The 19,606-nt window shown below is 36.2% G+C and overlaps 1 protein-coding gene across 2 annotated transcripts in view; it reads right to left on the bottom strand.

Annotated features, from left to right (window-relative positions):
- LOC129248336 (G-protein coupled receptor Mth2) overlaps window positions 1-19,606 on the bottom strand; it is a 40,382-nt gene that overhangs the window by 6,398 nt on the left and 14,378 nt on the right. Inside the window, exons 2-4 of one of the 2 annotated variants that reach the window (XM_054887840.1) lie at window positions 1,046-1,234; window positions 713-778; window positions 552-630 (exon numbers count right to left, since the gene is read on the bottom strand). In XM_054887840.1, the coding sequence (XP_054743815.1) occupies window positions 552-630; window positions 713-778; window positions 1,046-1,234 (334 nt within the window). Of the gene's footprint in view, window positions 1-551; window positions 631-712; window positions 969-1,045; window positions 1,235-19,606 lie in introns of both variants that reach the window. The other variant, XM_054887839.1, reaches the window with a different exon arrangement.

Here is a 19,606-nt window from a genome sequence, read left to right as displayed (position 1 = left end):
TTGTAGAACAACAACGTGTGAAATTCTGCTTAAATACCCGAATCGTATAAGTGTTTTTACACAGGATTACGATTGGAGACGAAAAGTGGATATACTCCGATAATCTCAAAAATTAAAGTTTTTCTGTTACGCTTCTAAGACTTTATGTTTACTTTATTTACTTTATGTTTATTTTTACCAAATTTATTATTTTTTTATTTAATTATAAATTTTTAAACTCTGATCAGGTCACATGGTTCTATCGACCTATATGTATACATACATATATGTAAAATGAACAGCAACAATTGTTGATATCTGGGTACCACACGCCATTGTTTTTAATTATTTTTTCAGCCGTTACAATGAGGGAATACGTTAGAAACGGAGATAAGATTATATTAAAACAGCCGAATCTCCCCAACTAACAAATTTCCCTCTTTTAAACACTTATGTGCCATCATATACGTATACATATACATACATGTGTATTTGATCTCATGTACTGTATTTGTACATTACTCTGAACTGAGCACAAGTATCAAAAGTATTCAATTGCATCATACACTCACCCAAATGTCTGCCATATATCGAAGCACATTACATTCATCCATGCGAATGCGGCCATGAGGCAAAAGTATATGAAGTATCCTAAAAAGATAGTAGTAAATTGCATTTTAATTAATATCCACCATAAAAAGTGCATTTTATTACATGAGGGTATTCCACTCACCTGATACAAAGCATATATTGTCGTTGTTCGTTGGTATGAGTTGGCCCAATGCAATGCCCAAATAAGCTGCAAATAAATTACTTACTAAGCAGATTAAAATTTTTCCGGGCAAATTACGTAGACGTGAAATGGATAAATACACGCCCAGTGTTAGTGCATAGAAGGAGCATGAAATCAACAGTCCAATTGGATACATTTTGAAACGAATCTTCTCATTGCTAACCACTTTCGAGTCGAAGCAAAGAAATGAATAGAGCTGATATGGAGAAATGCATATAATGAAAGAGAGATTTGGTCGTAGTCTAATTCGTTATGTTTAAGGGTACTACATACCAACCTTCTGTTCGCCAAACGATGAGTTGCGTATCTTCTCTACGCAATACTGGCTATTGGTGTAATTTTTCATGCCGGCGGGGATATAAAGCGATCCATCGTTGGAGTTAATAGTGTGCGCATCTACGTTGTATATGTCGGGGTTCAGCAGGAATTTTTGGCAATTCAAACCACGTAAAATACCAAACACTTTAAATAGGATGGTAAATAAAAAATAGCTTTTATTATTTCTGTGCAAAATATATAATAACTTTTAAAATTTTTCTAAATTTAATTTATAAATCCTCCCCTATGAAATATGCCAATAATAAGATAATGAAACAAATGCTTAATTTGCTTATAAAAAAGAAACTCAAAGCTTAAAGAAAGAAAAAATGTAGGAAACATAAAATTCTGCTTCAGGCCACTCAATACACCAAAGCTCAAACTTAACTGAAATGGTAGAAATAAGACAAACCGAAAAACTTCTTAAGGGGGGAAGCTGGTCTAGAGCGCAAAAAATGGGCATATTTTATGAATTTATTTTGACTCAACAAAGGAATTAAAAAAAAAACTATGTAATATAAATAAAAAATCCTACGTACGTCTCCGGAGAAAGGTATTTCGAATGTATTGTCAAAATTTCGCAAGAATCGGTAAAGATTTGTTCGAGTTATGTCTTCGGCCAGTTTAAAAAAAGTAATTTCGAGAAAAACGCGTTTAAAGTTGTAAATAGCGTTAGGGGAATACCTGCGAGAAACTGCCGTCGAATGAAAAATTTGGGCATATAGACATTTTTGCTGGCATCCCTCATTTGGTATATTATTTCTAAGACCCTAAAGCACCTTTTAAGACAAAAAAAAATTTTTCGATTTTTTCAAAATTCTAGACCAGCTTCCCCCCTTAAGGACTATTTTCGTTAGTGTGTATTGAATTTTCCGCATAAGTTACCGTGCAAAAGAGAGCTCCATTGTATGTATGTATGTGCGAGTATATATTATTGGTATGGGAATAAGTTTCCGCCCTCGTAAAAGAGGTGCCGCTGCTGTTACTATTTTTGTGTTCGCTCTAGTAATATACTGCTGATTTGAAGGTGTATATGTGAGGTCTCTTGCCTCAATCTTCATTATTGGCTTTTAAAGAAAAGTGCAGCTGAAACGTGTCGTGTACTGATCAATATTTACGATAATCACGCTCCATCAAATACAACTTGTAAAGACTGGCAATTTAGACGTGAGTGATCAAAATCGCAAAGGGGCACCGTAAAAATTCGAAGATACTCTACAACAAGTATTAGATGAAGACGTATGTCGAATCCTTGATGATATCTCTAAAGAGTTGGATGTTGACAGATCAACCGTCGGTAAGCGTTTGCACGCGATGGGAACGGTCCAGAAATCAGGTAACTGGGTGCCAAATCAATTGAAAGAGAGGGATATCGAGAGACGTTTGGTGAGGTGTGAGATGCTTCTTGATTGGCAAAAAAAAAAAAAATACCAGTCTAACGGTTAGACGCGAAGAAGTGAAACCTTCCGTAAAACAAACTGAGAGAGAATGAGACGAAAGCAGCATTAGGGGCGGGATAATTATAGGTTCATTATAATATTGCTATAAAGTTCATATTTTATTTTCTTCATTTTATTGTTATTCATCCTAAATGTTTTCAATTTCGACAAATGATACGAGTGGCTTATGATAGCTAAAATATGATACAAATGCTTTGGTTTCGATGTTGTCAACATATCTTTGAAATACCGCGTCAATTGTTGTTTTTGATCGTGTTGTCGATTCAGTGCGATTGTTACACATTTTTAAATTGAATGTTGTATTGAGCATGTCAATTAAAGGAACCGCTGTGTCCAATGTAAATTTTACTTAAAATCATTGGAACTTTATCGTAATCTTTTCTAAGTAGGAACATTCGTAGGACGCTTGGTCTAAGCAAGTATTAGGTAGTGTAGTATAGGTATACATAATGCCTTCTCGCTCACCGTGGCTCCGTAATACGCAGGCGCACACACATACGTACTAGCATACATACAAACATACATACGTATGACGCTTGAACTAAACACCAAAGCAAGTAATAGGCAGTGTAGTATACATACTACAATACTCACTATACTAGCGTGGCTCAGCAGTACGCAGCCACACACATATACGTATATCAACATATAACGCTTCGTAGCCAAGATGGGGAGGCTACGAAGCACCGCACAAAGAGGAGACGGAGAATAGGGAACGCTGTATAACTGTGTTCTATCTCATTCTCTCGCAAGCTATATACTATAAGATCTATATGTATGTCTCTTTTTAGTGTCGCTTTTTCGTTTCATCGAGTCTCAAATCACTCCCAACGATTCTAAAGAAGCTTTCACTTCAATAGGTTTTCTGCAACTCATCGTCAATGGCGGTGAAAAATGGATCCATTATGATAACCCTAAGCGTCGAAAATGTTGGACCTTGCCAGACGAACCAGGTCCATCCACAACGAAAAAAAATATATTCTTCAAAGGTTACGTTGTGCATCTGGTGGGATCAGAAGGGTGCCATCTATTATGAACTCCGTAAACCATCTGAAGTCATCACTGGCGATTGTTACCGACTGCAGTTAAGGCGTACGAATCGAGCTCTCAAAGAAAAGCGTCCGGAATGGGACGGTAGACATGGCAAATTGATTTTGCTGCATGACATCGCCAAGCCACACGTTGCTAAATCGATCACTGCAGTCAGCCCTCCCTTCTTACGAGAGCATGGCAAACTGGCTCAATGAATGGATCAAGTCAAAAGAACTCGAATTTTTCGGAATATAGAGTGGCTACACCACGGCGCAAGGCAGCTAGACTCGAATTCGCCAATAATCATAAGTACTGGGATGGTGAATGGTATTTTATCATTTTTAGCGATTAAATTAAAATTTAATTAATATTAAATTTAATTTTAATTTTAATTTGATTCAATTTTTAATTGATGGTTGTCAGAAGTATTGGAGAGATATTCGCGAGCGACAACAAACGCACCCTAAACTTCTGCAGTAGCGCTCTTATGACCAGGAATGCTTTTAGCTACCGTACCAAGATCCTAATACATTTTTTTGGCACAAGATGAATGCAGAAAATTGCATAAAGATCCTGCATAATGTTTTACTGAACTTCCCCGAATAATTTCACGGTGAATCTTGGACTTATCGACAGGACAATGCTCCAATCCACAGCGCTAAGCGTACAAAGAAGTTTTTCGCTCGAAAAATATTTCGCTGCTGAAGTGGCCCGCATTTAGTCCAGATCTAAATCCAATGGAGAACTTCTGGAGCATTCTTAGCAAGCAAGTTTATAAAAGCGGACGCCAGTTTAATGGCCTATTACACCTTAAAAGCGCTATTCAAGAGGAATGAGCAAAAATCGATCTTCGTGTCCTTAGCCATTCGCAAATTCGATGCCACGACGAGTAGTATCAATTGCAATAAATAACGGACAACAAACAAGCTTTTATCCTTTTACGCCCTTGAAAATTTTGAAATTTTTACAATAAAAGGCTCAAATAAATCCAATTTATTTATTTATTTTTTACTTATTTTTGTTTTCTTCTCTTATGCCGAAAGGTAACAAGATTTAATCCCTATTATTTTATTGCAAAAAAAAAAGTTTTCTGCAGAATTGATCTAGGGTGAGATTACATATCTTAGAAGGTTTTTATTATATAATATCTTCGAAACCGAACCCTGTTGAAAATCAGTGCATCGAAGTTTGATTCCTTGAACGTGGCACCTTCTCAAAATTGCTTCAAGTACTCGCCCTGTCTTTTATATTCGGGTCACAGCAGATGTCAATTGAAAATTTGCTCGTAAAAGCATTATAGCGCTACAGAACATTTGAACCCGATCACAAAACTTGATCTAGGCAACGTCATAAATAAAGTTGACATTTTTTCAAAGAATACCATGGAATTCGCGGAGGAGCGAGTCGTGAGAGATGAGAAGAAGGTCAATTCAAACTTTTTAAATTTAATAATGATGTAATTGCTGCAGACCTTGATAACATTATCTACATGTGTGTGCATTAACATTGTATGAATTCCCCAAGGCACCCTCCAGTTAGCTTTGAAATATTGAAAGCAAACACACCTGGCTAAATAAATTCCTAATTCCTGAAAATTTAATGCGACTGTTAACTTACGCTATGCACAAATGTTATATATATTAGATATGTGTAGGTATATGTATATGCATGTGCATATATGTATGAATGTATTGTATATACATTGAAGAAAAGCTCTTACATGTATATAGTAGAAAGGGTCCATTTATTTCGGGAAAAAGTCGGTAGTTATTCTGAGAAAAGGTAGCAAAAAAAAAAAAATGAAAATTGGTAAACAATGCGGCCTTCCTTAGGTTAACTGAATAATTTTAATTCGAAATCACTTGCACCAGATAGTGTTAAAACTATCGAGTCTCATATTAATAATCGAGGTCATATTATATAGTTGTAAAATGGAACTAATAGAGAACCCGTATTTTAAAATAAAAATAAAATAGAAACTGACGCGTACACTTCTATTAGGTATTTGGCTGAGCTCCTCCTCCTGCTTGTGGCGTGCGTCAAGATGTTGTTCCATAAATGGAGGGACCTACAATTTTAAGCTGACTCCGAACGGCAAATGGTTTTTATAGGAAGCTTTTTCATGGCAGAAATACACTCGGAGGTTTGCTATTGCCTGCCGAGGGGCGACCGCTATTAAAAAAAAACGTTTGCTATCATTTTGATGGAATCCCGTCTTTTAGCCTACCAAAAACAAATTAAAAAGGTGTTGATACCTGAATTTTTGAAGTGAAAACTTCTTTAGAATCGTTGGGAGTGATTTGGGAAAAAGTGAAACGGAAAAAGCGACCAACTTGGCTACGAAGCGTTATATTATATGTTGATATAAACGTAGCGACGAACTAAATTAAAATAACTTTTATTTTTTCTTGTGATTCGAACCAAGGATTTTGGATCGGAAGCTCACATTGCTAGTCGCTCGGCTAACCCGTCATGCTGTAGGTGCTGGCTTAAAAGTTATTTAGTTACGAAGCGTTATATTATATGTTGATATAAACGTAGCGGCGAACTAAATAACTTTTAGGCCAGCGCCGACAGCATGGCGCAATAGCCGAGCGGCTAGCAATGTGAACTTCCGATCCAAAATCCTTGGTTCGAATCACAAGAAAAAAATTTTTTTTATACAGTTATTTTATTTTATTTTATGATATGTTTATGAGGAGCTTTTTTTCATGGCAGAAATACACTCGGTGTTTTGCCATTGCCTGCTGAGGGGTGAGCGCTATTAGAAAAATAGTTTTCCTTAATTTTGGTGTTTTCACCGAGATTCGAACTGACGTTCTCTCTGTGAATTCTGAATAGTAGTCACGCACCAACCCATTCGGCTACGGCGTTTGTTTAATTTTACTGATGCAAAAATGAGGGAAAATATTTGAATAAAGTTTGCTTACTGTTTACACATTTTCCAAAGGTGACGGAGAACCAAAAAAAAAGTCGATTTTCAAACAAATACGAGTGCATATGTGTAATTGTGTTAGAGTTTCGGTCACGCCCCAGCAAAACCTGCGTGCATATGTGTTTGTAACATTCAAAAAAATGTAATTGTGTTAGAGTTTCGGTCACGCAGGTTTTGCTGGGGACGCTCATAATAGCAACCGCGTGTGTATTTTTATATTCGTAAATATTTTCATTTTTAAATATTTACCGCAATTATGCCGAAAAACAATGCAGAAAAGTGTCGTGAATATCGACAGAAAAAAAAATCAATAAATAGCATCACGGAATTCATTCACGAAAATTTAATAAAGTATACACCAGAAGTATCGCGGATACTTAGAAAAGATTACGATAAAGTTCCAATGATTTTAAGTGGCGATTTTAATGTAAATTTTGCATTAGACACAGCGGTTCCTTCAATTGACTTTCTCAATACAACATTCAATTTAGAAATGTGTAACAATCGCACTGAACCGACAACACGATCAAAAACAACAATTGACGCGGTATTTCAAAGATATGTTGACAACATCGAAACCAAAGCATTTGTATCATATTTTAGCTATCATAAGCCACTCGTATCATTTGTTGAAATTGAAAACATTGAGGATGAATAATAATAAAATGAAGAAAATAAAATATGAACTTTATAGCAATATTATAATGAACCTATAATTATCCCGCCCCTAATGCTGCTTTCGTCTCATTCTCTCTCAGTTTGTCTTACGGAAGGTTTCACTTCTATCCCGTCTAACCGTTAGACTGGTATTTTTTTTTTGTTTTCGTAAATTATTTTCCCAATTCATTCATATTTACATAATTCCATGCACAACTTTAGCTGTAAAAATATATAAGTTTTACGAATTTCGATAAGGGTGCAAAAGCATCGATTCCGTTTCCGAAGTTTTTGGAATAATTTGGTATCTCGAAAATTCGGCTCTTCCATCAGTTTTACTGTTTGGATGAACCACAGTTTAATAGATTATTTAATACTATGATAGAATCCCAGCTAGACGTGAGTGGGTTGACAATATACCTGGTCGGAAAAACTGCTCACGGTTCTTTACTGATGGCTCACAGATTGACGTTGAAGTTGGCTTTGGTGTCTACTGTAAGACGGCAAAAGTAAGCGTTTCGGTTGTTTGTTGTTGTTGTGACAGCATACGAGTAAACATTCCCCATATGTGTACGAGGAGTGCTGCTAAAGTGACAGTCCTTGGCCGGATATAAATCCGGGTCGTTCCGGTAACGTACTCTCGCGGGAATGCGTTTCGGCTCGTCTTCCTAATCACTGTAACATATTTCAGGCTGAAATTCTAGCCATTAATAAGGTAGCTGATTGGTTAGGCAAAAATATGACTACCTTTAGAGAAATCTATATTTATTCTGATAGCCGAGCGGCGATTAAATCTTAAATTTCATCACTGCTCGCAAATGCCGCGCATATCTTAACGAGATGGGAGAATATTTCCGCATCCATTTGTTATAGGTGCCAGGGCATAATGGCATGTCAGGGCATAGTGACATGCTAGGGAATAGTACGGCAGACAAGTTAGCGAGAGAGTGCACTACCATTCGCCTCCCTCTTCGTATGGAGATTGTAAGTATACTCCTATCAACCTACAAACAGCGTCGTACAGGTAGCATTGTCTCTTCAGCCCACATGAGAAGTGTAGTCTGACATGTAATGCTACAGAAATAACTTGGTCAAAATGGAACGTCAGGCGCTAGTTAATCGGTCAAGGAAAAACGTAGGTCGACATGCTCAAAGATTGAACGCACCTCATTTCGACTATTTTAGATGCTGCAAGAATGAGCAATAGGAAAAATTTGTCAGATATTTTCTGTGTTACTGTCCCGCGTGGCATGCCATTAGATTTAGATACTTTGGCTCATCGTTCTTGAATTATATTGATGACCTTAGGGATATAAGCCAGACAACCAGATAAATGGGTTTGCACTTAAAACAAATTTTTTTAACGAAGAGTAGCAGGAAAACTGCTACTGCTATCGGTAACGATCCAAGAGATTTAGTTTAAAGACCAAGAAATTTGGTTTAAAGACCGACTGCCACTTCCACCTACCCACCTACCGTGGAGTTGTAAAAGCATTAAACGGTTGGCGTGAAACAAATCGTACGCAGTTTTTAAGTGCTTGCATTAACTGAAAAAAAATCACAAGTTCCAGGGCCACATCAGAGTCGTTTTACATAAGCATGTGGTTATAATATTTAATTAATAAATTGAGATGAAATTTACACCAGTGTCGTTAACGTCAAAAAAAGGCACGTCTACCCAAAGCTAAGAAAAACCAACCTCCGAAGACGAATCATCCTTTTCCAAAACTATGCGAGCTCCCATGTATTATTATAGTTTTTGAGCACTTAAAAGATCGAATTAAGGGATCATCTGCCTTACAGCCCTGATCTTGCACCTAATGATTTCTTTTTGTTCCCGAACATCAAAAATAAAATGCGAAGCCAACGGTTTTCATCGTTTTCAGCCTTTAAACAGCTCATTTTGGAGGTATCCATTTCTGATTGGCAAAAATTTAAAATTGGTTGAAGTGAATGTAAAGGGATTTCCAATAACAGGTGTTACAGGTGAATGGATTGCGCTATCGAGAGATGATTAACGATTTTTTATGGCCGGAATTGGAAGGTATTGATTTGGACAACGTTTATTTTCAACACGACGGCGCTACGTGCCACACAAGCAACGAAACCATTGATCTTTTACGGAAAAAGTTTCCGGACCGTGTTATCTCTCGAAGAGGTAATCACAATTGGCCACCGAGATCTTGTGATTTAACACCTTGTGACTTTTTTCTTTGCGGCCACGTGAAAGAAAAGGTCTACGCCAAAAGCCCAGGGTCGATTCAAGACCTCAAAGATGGAATTCGTGAGGCTATCGACAAGATAGGGCAGCCAATTTGCAATTCGTTTATGAAAAATTTCATGAAATATTGTCCTGTAAGCGTGGTAGTGGTGGTCATTTGCCTGATGTTATTTTCCACTATTAACGGCATACCTTCCTCTTTATAATGAAATAAACATCCGATCATTTATATTAAAAAATAGCATTTTTCTTTGAATATCAAAATAACACCTCTTATTAAAAACCCTTTAGAAATATACTGACTTTTAAGGAGAATATTTTGAAAAATAATAAATCATTTTCATTATTGTTTTACTGTGTTGTCATTCTTGGGCGCAATATATAAAATACAGCTCTCGTACACAACTACACACATAAGTAAAATTTAGACACCGTAAATGTCAACAGAAAGCGAAATATAAAATATAAGTGCAGAAATGCAATACAAAAATAGCTATGCTATAATAATAAAATACGATAAATATTGCAGTTAAACAAAGAATTACAAATAAAGTGTAATGTAATTATCACATTAAATATATTATATGTATGTATATATATTTTTATTTTCATTTTTATTTTTACTTATTATTATACAACCTATAAAATGCAGCGCTCAAACACTAAATGGATTTTATTTCTTTTTGAGGCGCCATTTGGGTATATGACGTCGCGATTAAAATAAACGGTAATAATTTTTAATGTGAATGTATGTATTTTTTCATGGAATATGCATATTTATGTCCATATTAATTCGAGTGAATGATGTATTCATACACATGAATATCTTTACACCAATATATATGCATATTTTTAGGCGCCTCCAAATGGTCTTACTTGTAATTAAAACCCGTTATGATTTAGCGAGAAATAGCCACTCTGCAGGCAATCCGCTACCCCACATATCCACCTTCTATAGATTATGTCTGGATTATGTTAAAAAACATCTGTTGAAACGGAAATGTCAGGTAGATACCGCGAATTTCACTGTTCAAGCACTGGAAACTGTTTACAATCGCTGCCTTAACATCAGCTGTCATTTTGTTGTTGCTAACTCATTTCTGTTTAACGCATCATTTGCATGCGCGAAAACGACGAAAAGCCAATTCCGGGATTTTTGGAACATGAAAAATGAAGGAATGAATGAATGCCGAGATTTCGCGATATTTGTAAAGTAAACCATTTTGTTACCTATTTTATAATATATTTCATTTTATTAAACGGTTTTTTTTGTTTTCACTTTCTAAAAAAGGCGGAAACCCTTTTATATAATTAAATTAGTTAATTAATTATTCTTCTCTTCTTCAGTTGTATACCGGTTCACTACCTTATGTTCCTCAACCAAAAAAACTGCTTACGCCCGATACCTCTTCTTCCTTCAATCTTGCCCTGCAATATGAGTTGCAACAGTTCATATTTCGGAATATACCCCAAATATGAAGTTTTTCGTCGTTTGATGCGCTTTATTAGTTGTCTGTCGCGGTGCACTCTTCGCAGCACTTCTTCATTAGAAACGTGGTCAGCCATATAGCAAAACTGACCATAACTAGCATTTTATGAAGCACATTTTTAGTTGAAGTTGCGACATTTTAGGATTTTGCCATATTTAAGAAATGCGGATCGTGTCTTTTCGATGCGACACATTGGCCCATATTATGAGTTAGATTCGATCTTCGATATTTGTTGGTTGTCGAAGATCGAAAATCGAATGTCAATTTGGTATTATGAGCGGTTCAATCCTGTCCAAATTTTCGTTGAATACCGAATTTAGAGTCGAATGCAATTTTGCTTTCGATTGTGTAGCGTATTGTGGGAAAACTTGTTAAAATGTAAGTTGTTTGCGATTATTTATGGTTTTATAGTAACCAAATAATAAATATATACTAATTTTGTTAATTTTATGTAGGTCGAAAGTCGTGAGTACCAAACAGCAATTAGAAAGGCTAGGCAAAAGGGATTTCCACCAAAGTACAAGCAGCAAAAAAATGGGAGGAATTTACAACGGAGCTGAATTGCTTGGGACCACCAGTTAGAACGGCAACAAAATGGATTAAGGTTAATAATAGTTTTTTTTTGTGATGTTTATAGAAATACATTTTTATTTTCCCTTGGCAGGTATGGGCTAAATACGTAGAGGAACTAAAATACATATTTTTTTCGAATGACGAATAATTGAATAAAGAAAATTTATAACAAAAATAAAACAGTTCTTTTATTTTGATTTGCTGTATCAGCTGAGAAAAAATTATCTATTGTAAATGCGTCGAGCGATCGAAATTCACAATAGTCCTATTCTTCAACGAATGAGACCCATAATACCAAATGAAAATTCGTTCGATCAGCACTTTCGACTACAGTCGAAGATCGAATGTTGCTCATAATAAGGGCCATTATTTCTGTTGAGGCGTCTACAGGAGCATTGTTGATTGTTAAATAAGCGTTGTTGCATGTATTTCTTCTGCTAACAACCATGTATTTAGTTTTGCTGATGTTGATTTTGAGTCCGTATAGTGCATTGCAGCTTTGTCGACCAGTTTTTCAAGGTCACATAGTAGAGTTGTATCCTCGGCATACCTGATGTTATTTATAATGACGCCATTTACCATCCTCAATGTTTTCATATTTTGTTTCCTGAAATATTCTTTCGGAGTAAATATTAAAGAGCAGAGGTATGTCTTCAGTGTGGTCATCATCAATTACAATCTGCTGTTGGTAATATAAATTTTCAATTGCTTGGATTTCCTTTTCATCGATATTCAGAGATCTTAAAATATTGAATAATTTGTCATGCTGCACATTGTCAAATGCTTTTTCGTAGTCTACGAAACATAGAAAAATATCATTGACTATCATTAATTTAATTCGTAGCGTAATACCATCCAAAAACTGTGCAAACAGTTTAACAATAGGCTGTTCATTGTCGCTATACACAATTTTTGAGATTTCATCTAGATTCATAGTTTACACTTCGATTAACCTAATCATAAATTATCATATCTTAAATTGTAAATAATAATATCACACTTGGTTATAACCATTTTATTCAATCCGAAGTAGCGATGACGCAAAATTTCTTATTTTGCATTCCTTACATTTGAAAAAGTTTGAATTCATTAAAAGTAGATGGCTGAAGAAAGTGGTGAAATTAAAATTATTACCATGCATTTAAGTAATAATTATATTTATGTAGGCCACACCTCTATTTTGCACACTCTGAATAGTCACAAACAAGAAAGAGACTATTCTATTGCTAGACTCACCTTCGACAGACTCTTCAAGACGAGCATACCGTCAAGAAGGGGGAATTACATTTCTATACAGATGGTGCCAAGCTAGACGATAAGGTGGACTATGGAGTATTTTCGAAAAAATTAGAACTGGAACTATCCGTACCACCATCTATCAGGCCAAAGCTATAGCTACAATTTAAAAGAAGTGGCTATATATCTAAATACGTATGCAGTAACAAAAACTACTATAAATATTTTCTCGGATAACCGGACGACCATTAAATCAATGAATGCGGCTATACTAAGATCAAAGGTTGCACAGTAATGCCGCGCAGTCCTAAATGATATTATCGTCGTATTCAAGGTCAGCCTTATTTGGGTTCCGGGGAAACTGTACAGCCGATGAGCTGGCCAGGAAAGGTACCGCTCTTCATCTGCTCAGTGACAAAAATACCATTGGCATACCTAACCATGACCACGAGTAAACTAATAATCAAAAACAACATTATCCAAGAGGCCAATAGAGATGTCATGGAGACACGAAGAAACATGCGGATGGGACCAATCCTCCAAAAGAAAGAAAAGCTCCAAAAGATCAATCATGAGTCCATCGAGGATGACAAAAGAAGTGGCAGGCCGTCGACATCGAAAACTGGCGAAATTACTCAGCAGAGAACTGACAGAAGATTTGAACATTGCTTATGGATCCGTACAGAATATGGGTTTTACCCGTTTTGCTGCATAGTTGGTCCCTAAGGGTCTGAAAACACATTTTGTTGTGTACGCATTGCTATAGTCAAAGACATGACTCCAAGGCTGAGTCTGACTAAAAATTCATCATTCGTATCATTACTGGAGCCAAGACGTGCATCCACGTAATCTGGACATCAGACGAGTGAGTGGAGTGCTGCGATTGAACCAATACCAAAAAACCACGTCGTTGCTCACGGTTTTTATGGATGACAACACCATGAGTTTTGGCCAGTTGTGGATAATTAATAAAGACTATTATTAGGCGGTATGGGACGTTTGCGTGCGGCAATTTGCCAAGAAAGAAAGGATTTGTGGGAAAATAATTCTTGGATTTTGCACCATAATAACGCACCGTCGCACAATTCGAATACCATTCCACAGCCATCGAATTCACTTTATATAGCTCCCTGCGATTTCTTTTGATCGAGTCAAAAGGTGTACGTGGAACGCGATTTAACAGCCGAAATAGCCGAAAGGAGGTATGGAACAATCGAAGGTGGCTCTGATGGCTACACCGAAAATAGAGTTCCAGAAATATTTCGTCACAGAAATGTTTTTGAAGGCGCCATCTTTTTAATGAGTTAGTGCATTGGAAGTTATATCTCTAGTTGACTTCCACTGAAAGCTTGGTGACATTCGGTTCAGTGGAAGCGAAGTTATTGCGTCTAAAGTGCCAGTATGTTTGTGTCATCGGAACAAAAACGAGTTTCGAACAAAGAAGTGATATCAAATTTTGTTTTAAAATCGGTAAAACGTTTACCGAAACATTTGAATTGATGAAAAAGGTTTATGACGATGATTGTCTATCTCGTGCCAGAATTGATGACTGGCTTACACGTTTCAGAGATGATTGTGAGAACATAAATGGCAATGAACTTACGGGACGCCCAAAATCAGTAACCACCGAAAACTCCATCGAAATTGTTCGTAAATTTAACAAAACTGAACCGAAATCATCATTGAAATTCATGGAATCGGAGTTGAATATCTCCAAAACATCGATTTATCGCATTGACTGATGATTTGGGTTAACGAAAGGTCTGTGCAGGTTTCATTCCGCACAAGTTAACGGAGGACCTAAAATTGCTCAGAATTCAACATTCGAAAGACCTCATTGAAGAGGCGAGAACAACATTGTAACTGATGATGAAACGTGATGTTTCAAACATGAACCTGAAACTAAGCGTCAAAGTGGGCCCCATATGGCCCACCACCCAAAAAAGCGCGTTTGGAGAAGTCGAAAATCGTCGAATTCGCCCTGAATACCGCGATCCACTCTTGTGACTGATTTTTTGACTAGAAATCACCGTTTAACCATCAATCACTCACCGTATTCGTATGTTATGGCTGCCTGTGAATTCTACCTATTCGGAAAATTGCCTTTGGCCATGAAAGGAAAACGTTTTGCGTTCGTAGAGGCTACCAAAAGGCTTGCAACGACATTCTGAAGGACATTCCGGTAAATAACCTGAAAGACTCTTTTCGATCGCTCAAAATAGTATGTATATCGAGGCCAGAGGTGACAATTTTCAATAAATAAACTCAAAGTTATCAAAACAAAGCTTCTGTCGTTTCTATTTTAGCTCAGTTTTGTTTATTTTTGACTTCACCTTGTACATCACTCTTAAGCCGCCCTATATATTTACCTACATTTTATTATTTCAATTTACCTTGTTAGCCAAAGCAAATTGTATTGCCTACCGAAACTATTGAAAAAATTATAATACAAACAGATAAGTAAAAGTTCTACAGATACTCAATTTATTTACATTACATACACACATATATGCATACATGTATTAGAAAATGCGTAAAAACTTCTGTAGTGGATATTAAATCAAAAATTATAAATAACCCTTCAAAAATTTAGTTCCAGATAATACATATTTGTATGTACGTATATATGGTACTATCCATAAAAGTGTTGAATGTTGTAATAAGTTGGCATATCCATAAACATTTCTGTGAATTTGTTAGCTCTAAAGGGAAGTAATTAAATTTTCGTGCGCTAATTAAAATTTGACAGCAGCAACTTTTCACACATTGCGATTTCGCGACAAAATCCGGTCAGAGGTATTTTCGACATTAGCAATAATAAGCTTGAAATTTTCAAAATTTATCGTTTGCAATTAGCCAAACCACGCACAAGTGGAAATGCTCATTCACAAGCATCCAATTGTAAATAAAATATATTCTTACACCCCTACATACAAATATGGTCATATACTTATATGCGCAAGTAAGTATGAGTGTAAGTGCATGAATTGAGTAGCAACCACACAATCAGAAATGATATCAACTTATATGTATACGTACATATGTACATAGTAAATATATTTTCAATATCTTTATCACGTACAAAACAAAAGGTGTACTCAACTTAAACTCGTTGCTCAGTATTTGCACCCGAATACTTTGTTTTCGTGAAATGGTAACTTAACCTATCTTCATCGGTCGTGCAGACCTTTTCGTAATCCTTTTTTATATTCGGCAGTTATCTATACTAATATTATAAAGAGGAAAACTTTGTTTGTTTGTTTGTTTGTTTGTAACGAATAGGCTCAAAAACTACTGGACCGATTTTAAAAATTCTTTCACCATTTGAAAACTACATTATCCAAGAGTAACATGGATTACATTTTATTTTGGAAGAAAATAGGGTTTCGTAAGATATTTGGATTTTTCGGACACAAACTGAAAAAAATCTTATATATAAAATAAAGTCAACTTTTTGTGTGTGTTCGCTAACCGGCCGTGTCTGCACCGAATTAAACCAAACTTACACAAATTGCTAAGAAGGTATTGAAGATGGTTTCCGTATAGTTTGGATACCTATTGGTGGATAGGGCTCGAGATATAGGTCAAAACGTGGACCCGGGTAACCTTCGGATGTGTATGTACAATATGGGTATCAAATGGAAGCTGTTGGTGAATGCTTCAGTTCAGAGTATTTTTCATGCCGCTCCGTGACTAGGGTCTCGAGATAGAGACCAAAACGTGGACCCTAGAATGTGTTTGTACAATATGGATATCAAATTGAAGCTGTTGGTGAATGCTTTAGTACAGAGTATTTTTCATGCCGCTCCGTGACTGGGGTCACGAGATATAGGTCAAAACGTGGACCCGGGTAACCTTTGGTTGTGTATGTACAATATGGGTATCAAATGAAAGCTGTTGATAAGTGCTTTAATACGGGGTAATTTTCATACCTATTGATGACTAGGGTCTGGAAATATATGCCAAAACGTGGACCCGCCGTGTCTTTGCACCGAATTAAACCAAACTTACACACATTGTTAAGGAGGTATTGAGGATGGTTTCCGTATAGTTTGGATACCTATTGGTAGATAGCGTCTCGAGATATAGGTCAAAACGTGGACCCGAGTAACCTTCGGATGTGTATGTACAATATGGGTATCAAATGGAAGCTGTTGGTGAATGCTTTAGTTCAGAGTATTTCCATCCGCTCCGTGACTAGGGTCTCGAGATAGAGACCAAAACGTGGAGCCTAGAATGTGTTTGTACAATATGGATATCAAATTGAAGCTGTTGGTGAATGCCTTAGTACAGAGTATTTTTCATGCCGCTCCGTGACTGGGGTCTCGAGATATAGGTCAGAACGTGGACCCGGGTAACCTTTGGTTGTGTATGTACAATATGGGTATCAAATGAAAGCTGTTGATAAGTGCTTTAATACGGGGTAATTTTCATACCTATTGATGACTAGGGTCTCGAAATATATGCCAAAACGTGGACCCGCCGTGTCTTTGCACCGAATTAAACCAAACTTACGCACATTGTTAAGTAAGTATTGAAAATGGGTTTCGTAAAGTTTGGTTGTAATTCGGAGCAGTGGCAATGGGTACAGCGTTCTTTTGAGCCAGCCATAATGTCGCTTACTTTTTTAACGCTTGAGGCGGAACTGAACTGTCAAATTGACAGTGTGAGTTACAATGTGTCAATATTTCTTTCTGATTTGGATGCCATAAGGAAAAAACGTAAGTGCAACATGTAAACATTGTTTGTGAATTTTTTTGGAGTGGATTTTGGAACAGTGAATAATTTCTTACGAAATTTGAGAATTTAATGTGAAATCCGAATGAAATTATGTGTTCGTGGAAAAAACAATTTTTTTCGTTTTTTTTTTTTTTGAAAAATATAAATGGATAATGGTTAAAAAGCTCCAATGCTTAATAAAACATATAAATTGAAACGAAAAATTCATGGATGATCAGGAAAAAAGACGATTGTTTATTCATATGCGTTGATTTGAAATTTAAAAACAATCTTCTTTTTTCCTGATTTTCAATTTATATTTTATATTTACTCAAAAACAAATAGAAAAACAAAAAATATTGTTTATGCCAAAGCGCTTGAATAAAGAATAAAGAAATAAATAATATGAATACCATATTTTTTCTGTTCTAAACCATATCTATTCTATTTTAGTGTGCCCTGCGAAGGGGGCCGGGTTTGCTAGTCTTAAATAAAAATGTATAATAATAAATAATGTAAATTTTTTCTTTATTTATTGTTCAGCCCTGGCATTGTAACCATTGTAAAAATTTGCGAATCCCAACGCAAATGCGTTCCAGCGATTTTCGAATCAAAATCTGTAGAACTGCCAAATAGCAAATAACTGCCACAAAAGAGAGTAACGGAGAGCAATCGGAAAAAGTGATGGAACGCAAAAAACCATTTTTCTTGTAAATATATTGTCAGCCGGCGAAATTCCTACGAGCGCTTCTGCCATCAAGCCGAAAATTTGCACGTAGTCCTCCCCAAATAGCGTGAATAAGGGGTAGCTTTACAAAATAATTTAATTAGTTCTTAAAAACCGATTTTTAAGAAATGTTTACTTAAGCAAAGATTTGTGAATATGAAGTTCTCGTCCTGAAAGAAGGGAGCCAGAACTTTGCTAGGTATCGTCGATGAACTCAGCTTTGTTGATTGGCTTGAGTGTTGGTGATTCTTGCTGAATCAAGCTACCAGCATGGTGATGACAAAGATGGATGACCAATGGCTCACTTTATATTTCTGGCATTTTGATGGATGTGTTAGATAGTTTGCAAGCTGGACTCTACCCTGAAGAATAAAAATCGATATGATGGCAGATAAAATATCTTACAATAAAATAAACTTTTGTAGACAATTAAGGTTACACGAAGCAAATTTTTGTGTGAACGTTGTGATTTCTTCCTTCGAGCAGATCGTACAGCAATAATAACAGGGTTGTGTCAGGATTCGATGGACTGTCATGTTGATACATGGAATGGGCTTAAGGCAAGCTTTGCCAGTGAAAATTTGGGGGGAAAATGTACAAAATTTGCCTTACGAGAACGAAAATTTTGTTGCAAGTTTAACAATTCTTACGATAGTGGTAACACCGCCATCAACTAATGAACTTTCTTTAAAATTTTCATGAAATTCATCGATAAAATAAAATTTTTGATTTTTTTAATAAAGTCAAAATGGTCTTTAACATTAAAAAATTTAGATTATTAAATCTATACTAATATTATAAAGAGGAAAACTTTGTTTGTTTGTTTGTTACGAATAGGCTCAAAAACTACTGGACCGATTTTAAAAATTCTTTCACCATTCGAAAGCTACATCATCCACGAGTAACATGGATCATATTTTATTTTGGAAATAGGGCTCGAGATATAGGTCAAAACGTGGACCCGGGTAACCTTCGGATGTGTATGTACAATATGGGTATCAAATGGAAGCTGTTGGTGAATGCTTTAGTCCAGAGTATCTTTCATGCCGCTCCGTGACTAGGGTCTCGAGATAGAGACCAAAACGTGGACCCTAGAATGTGTTTGTACAATATGGATATCAAATTGAAGCTGTTGGTGAATGCTTTAGTTCAGAGTATTTTTCATGCCGCTCCGTGACTGGGGTCTCGAGATATAGGTCAAAACGTGGACCCGGGTAACCTTTGGTTGTGTATGTACAATATGGGTATCAAATGAAAGCTGTTGATAAGTGCTTTAATTCGGGGTAATTTTCATACCTATTGATGACTAGGGTCTGGAAATATATGCCAAAACGTGGACCCGCCGTGTCTTTGAACCGAATTAAACCAAACTTACACACATTGTTAAGGAGGTATTGAAGATGGTTTCCGTATAGTATGGATACCTATTGGTAGATAGGGTCTCGCGATATAGGTCAAAACGTGGA

The sequence above is a fragment of the Anastrepha obliqua genome, chromosome 5, assembly GCF_027943255.1.
Source record: "Anastrepha obliqua isolate idAnaObli1 chromosome 5, idAnaObli1_1.0, whole genome shotgun sequence".
NCBI classification, from domain to species: Eukaryota; Metazoa; Arthropoda; class Insecta; order Diptera; family Tephritidae; genus Anastrepha; species Anastrepha obliqua.
The sequence above is the reverse complement of the archived record's forward strand: the minus strand, read 5'-3'. Positions and strand labels throughout refer to the sequence as shown.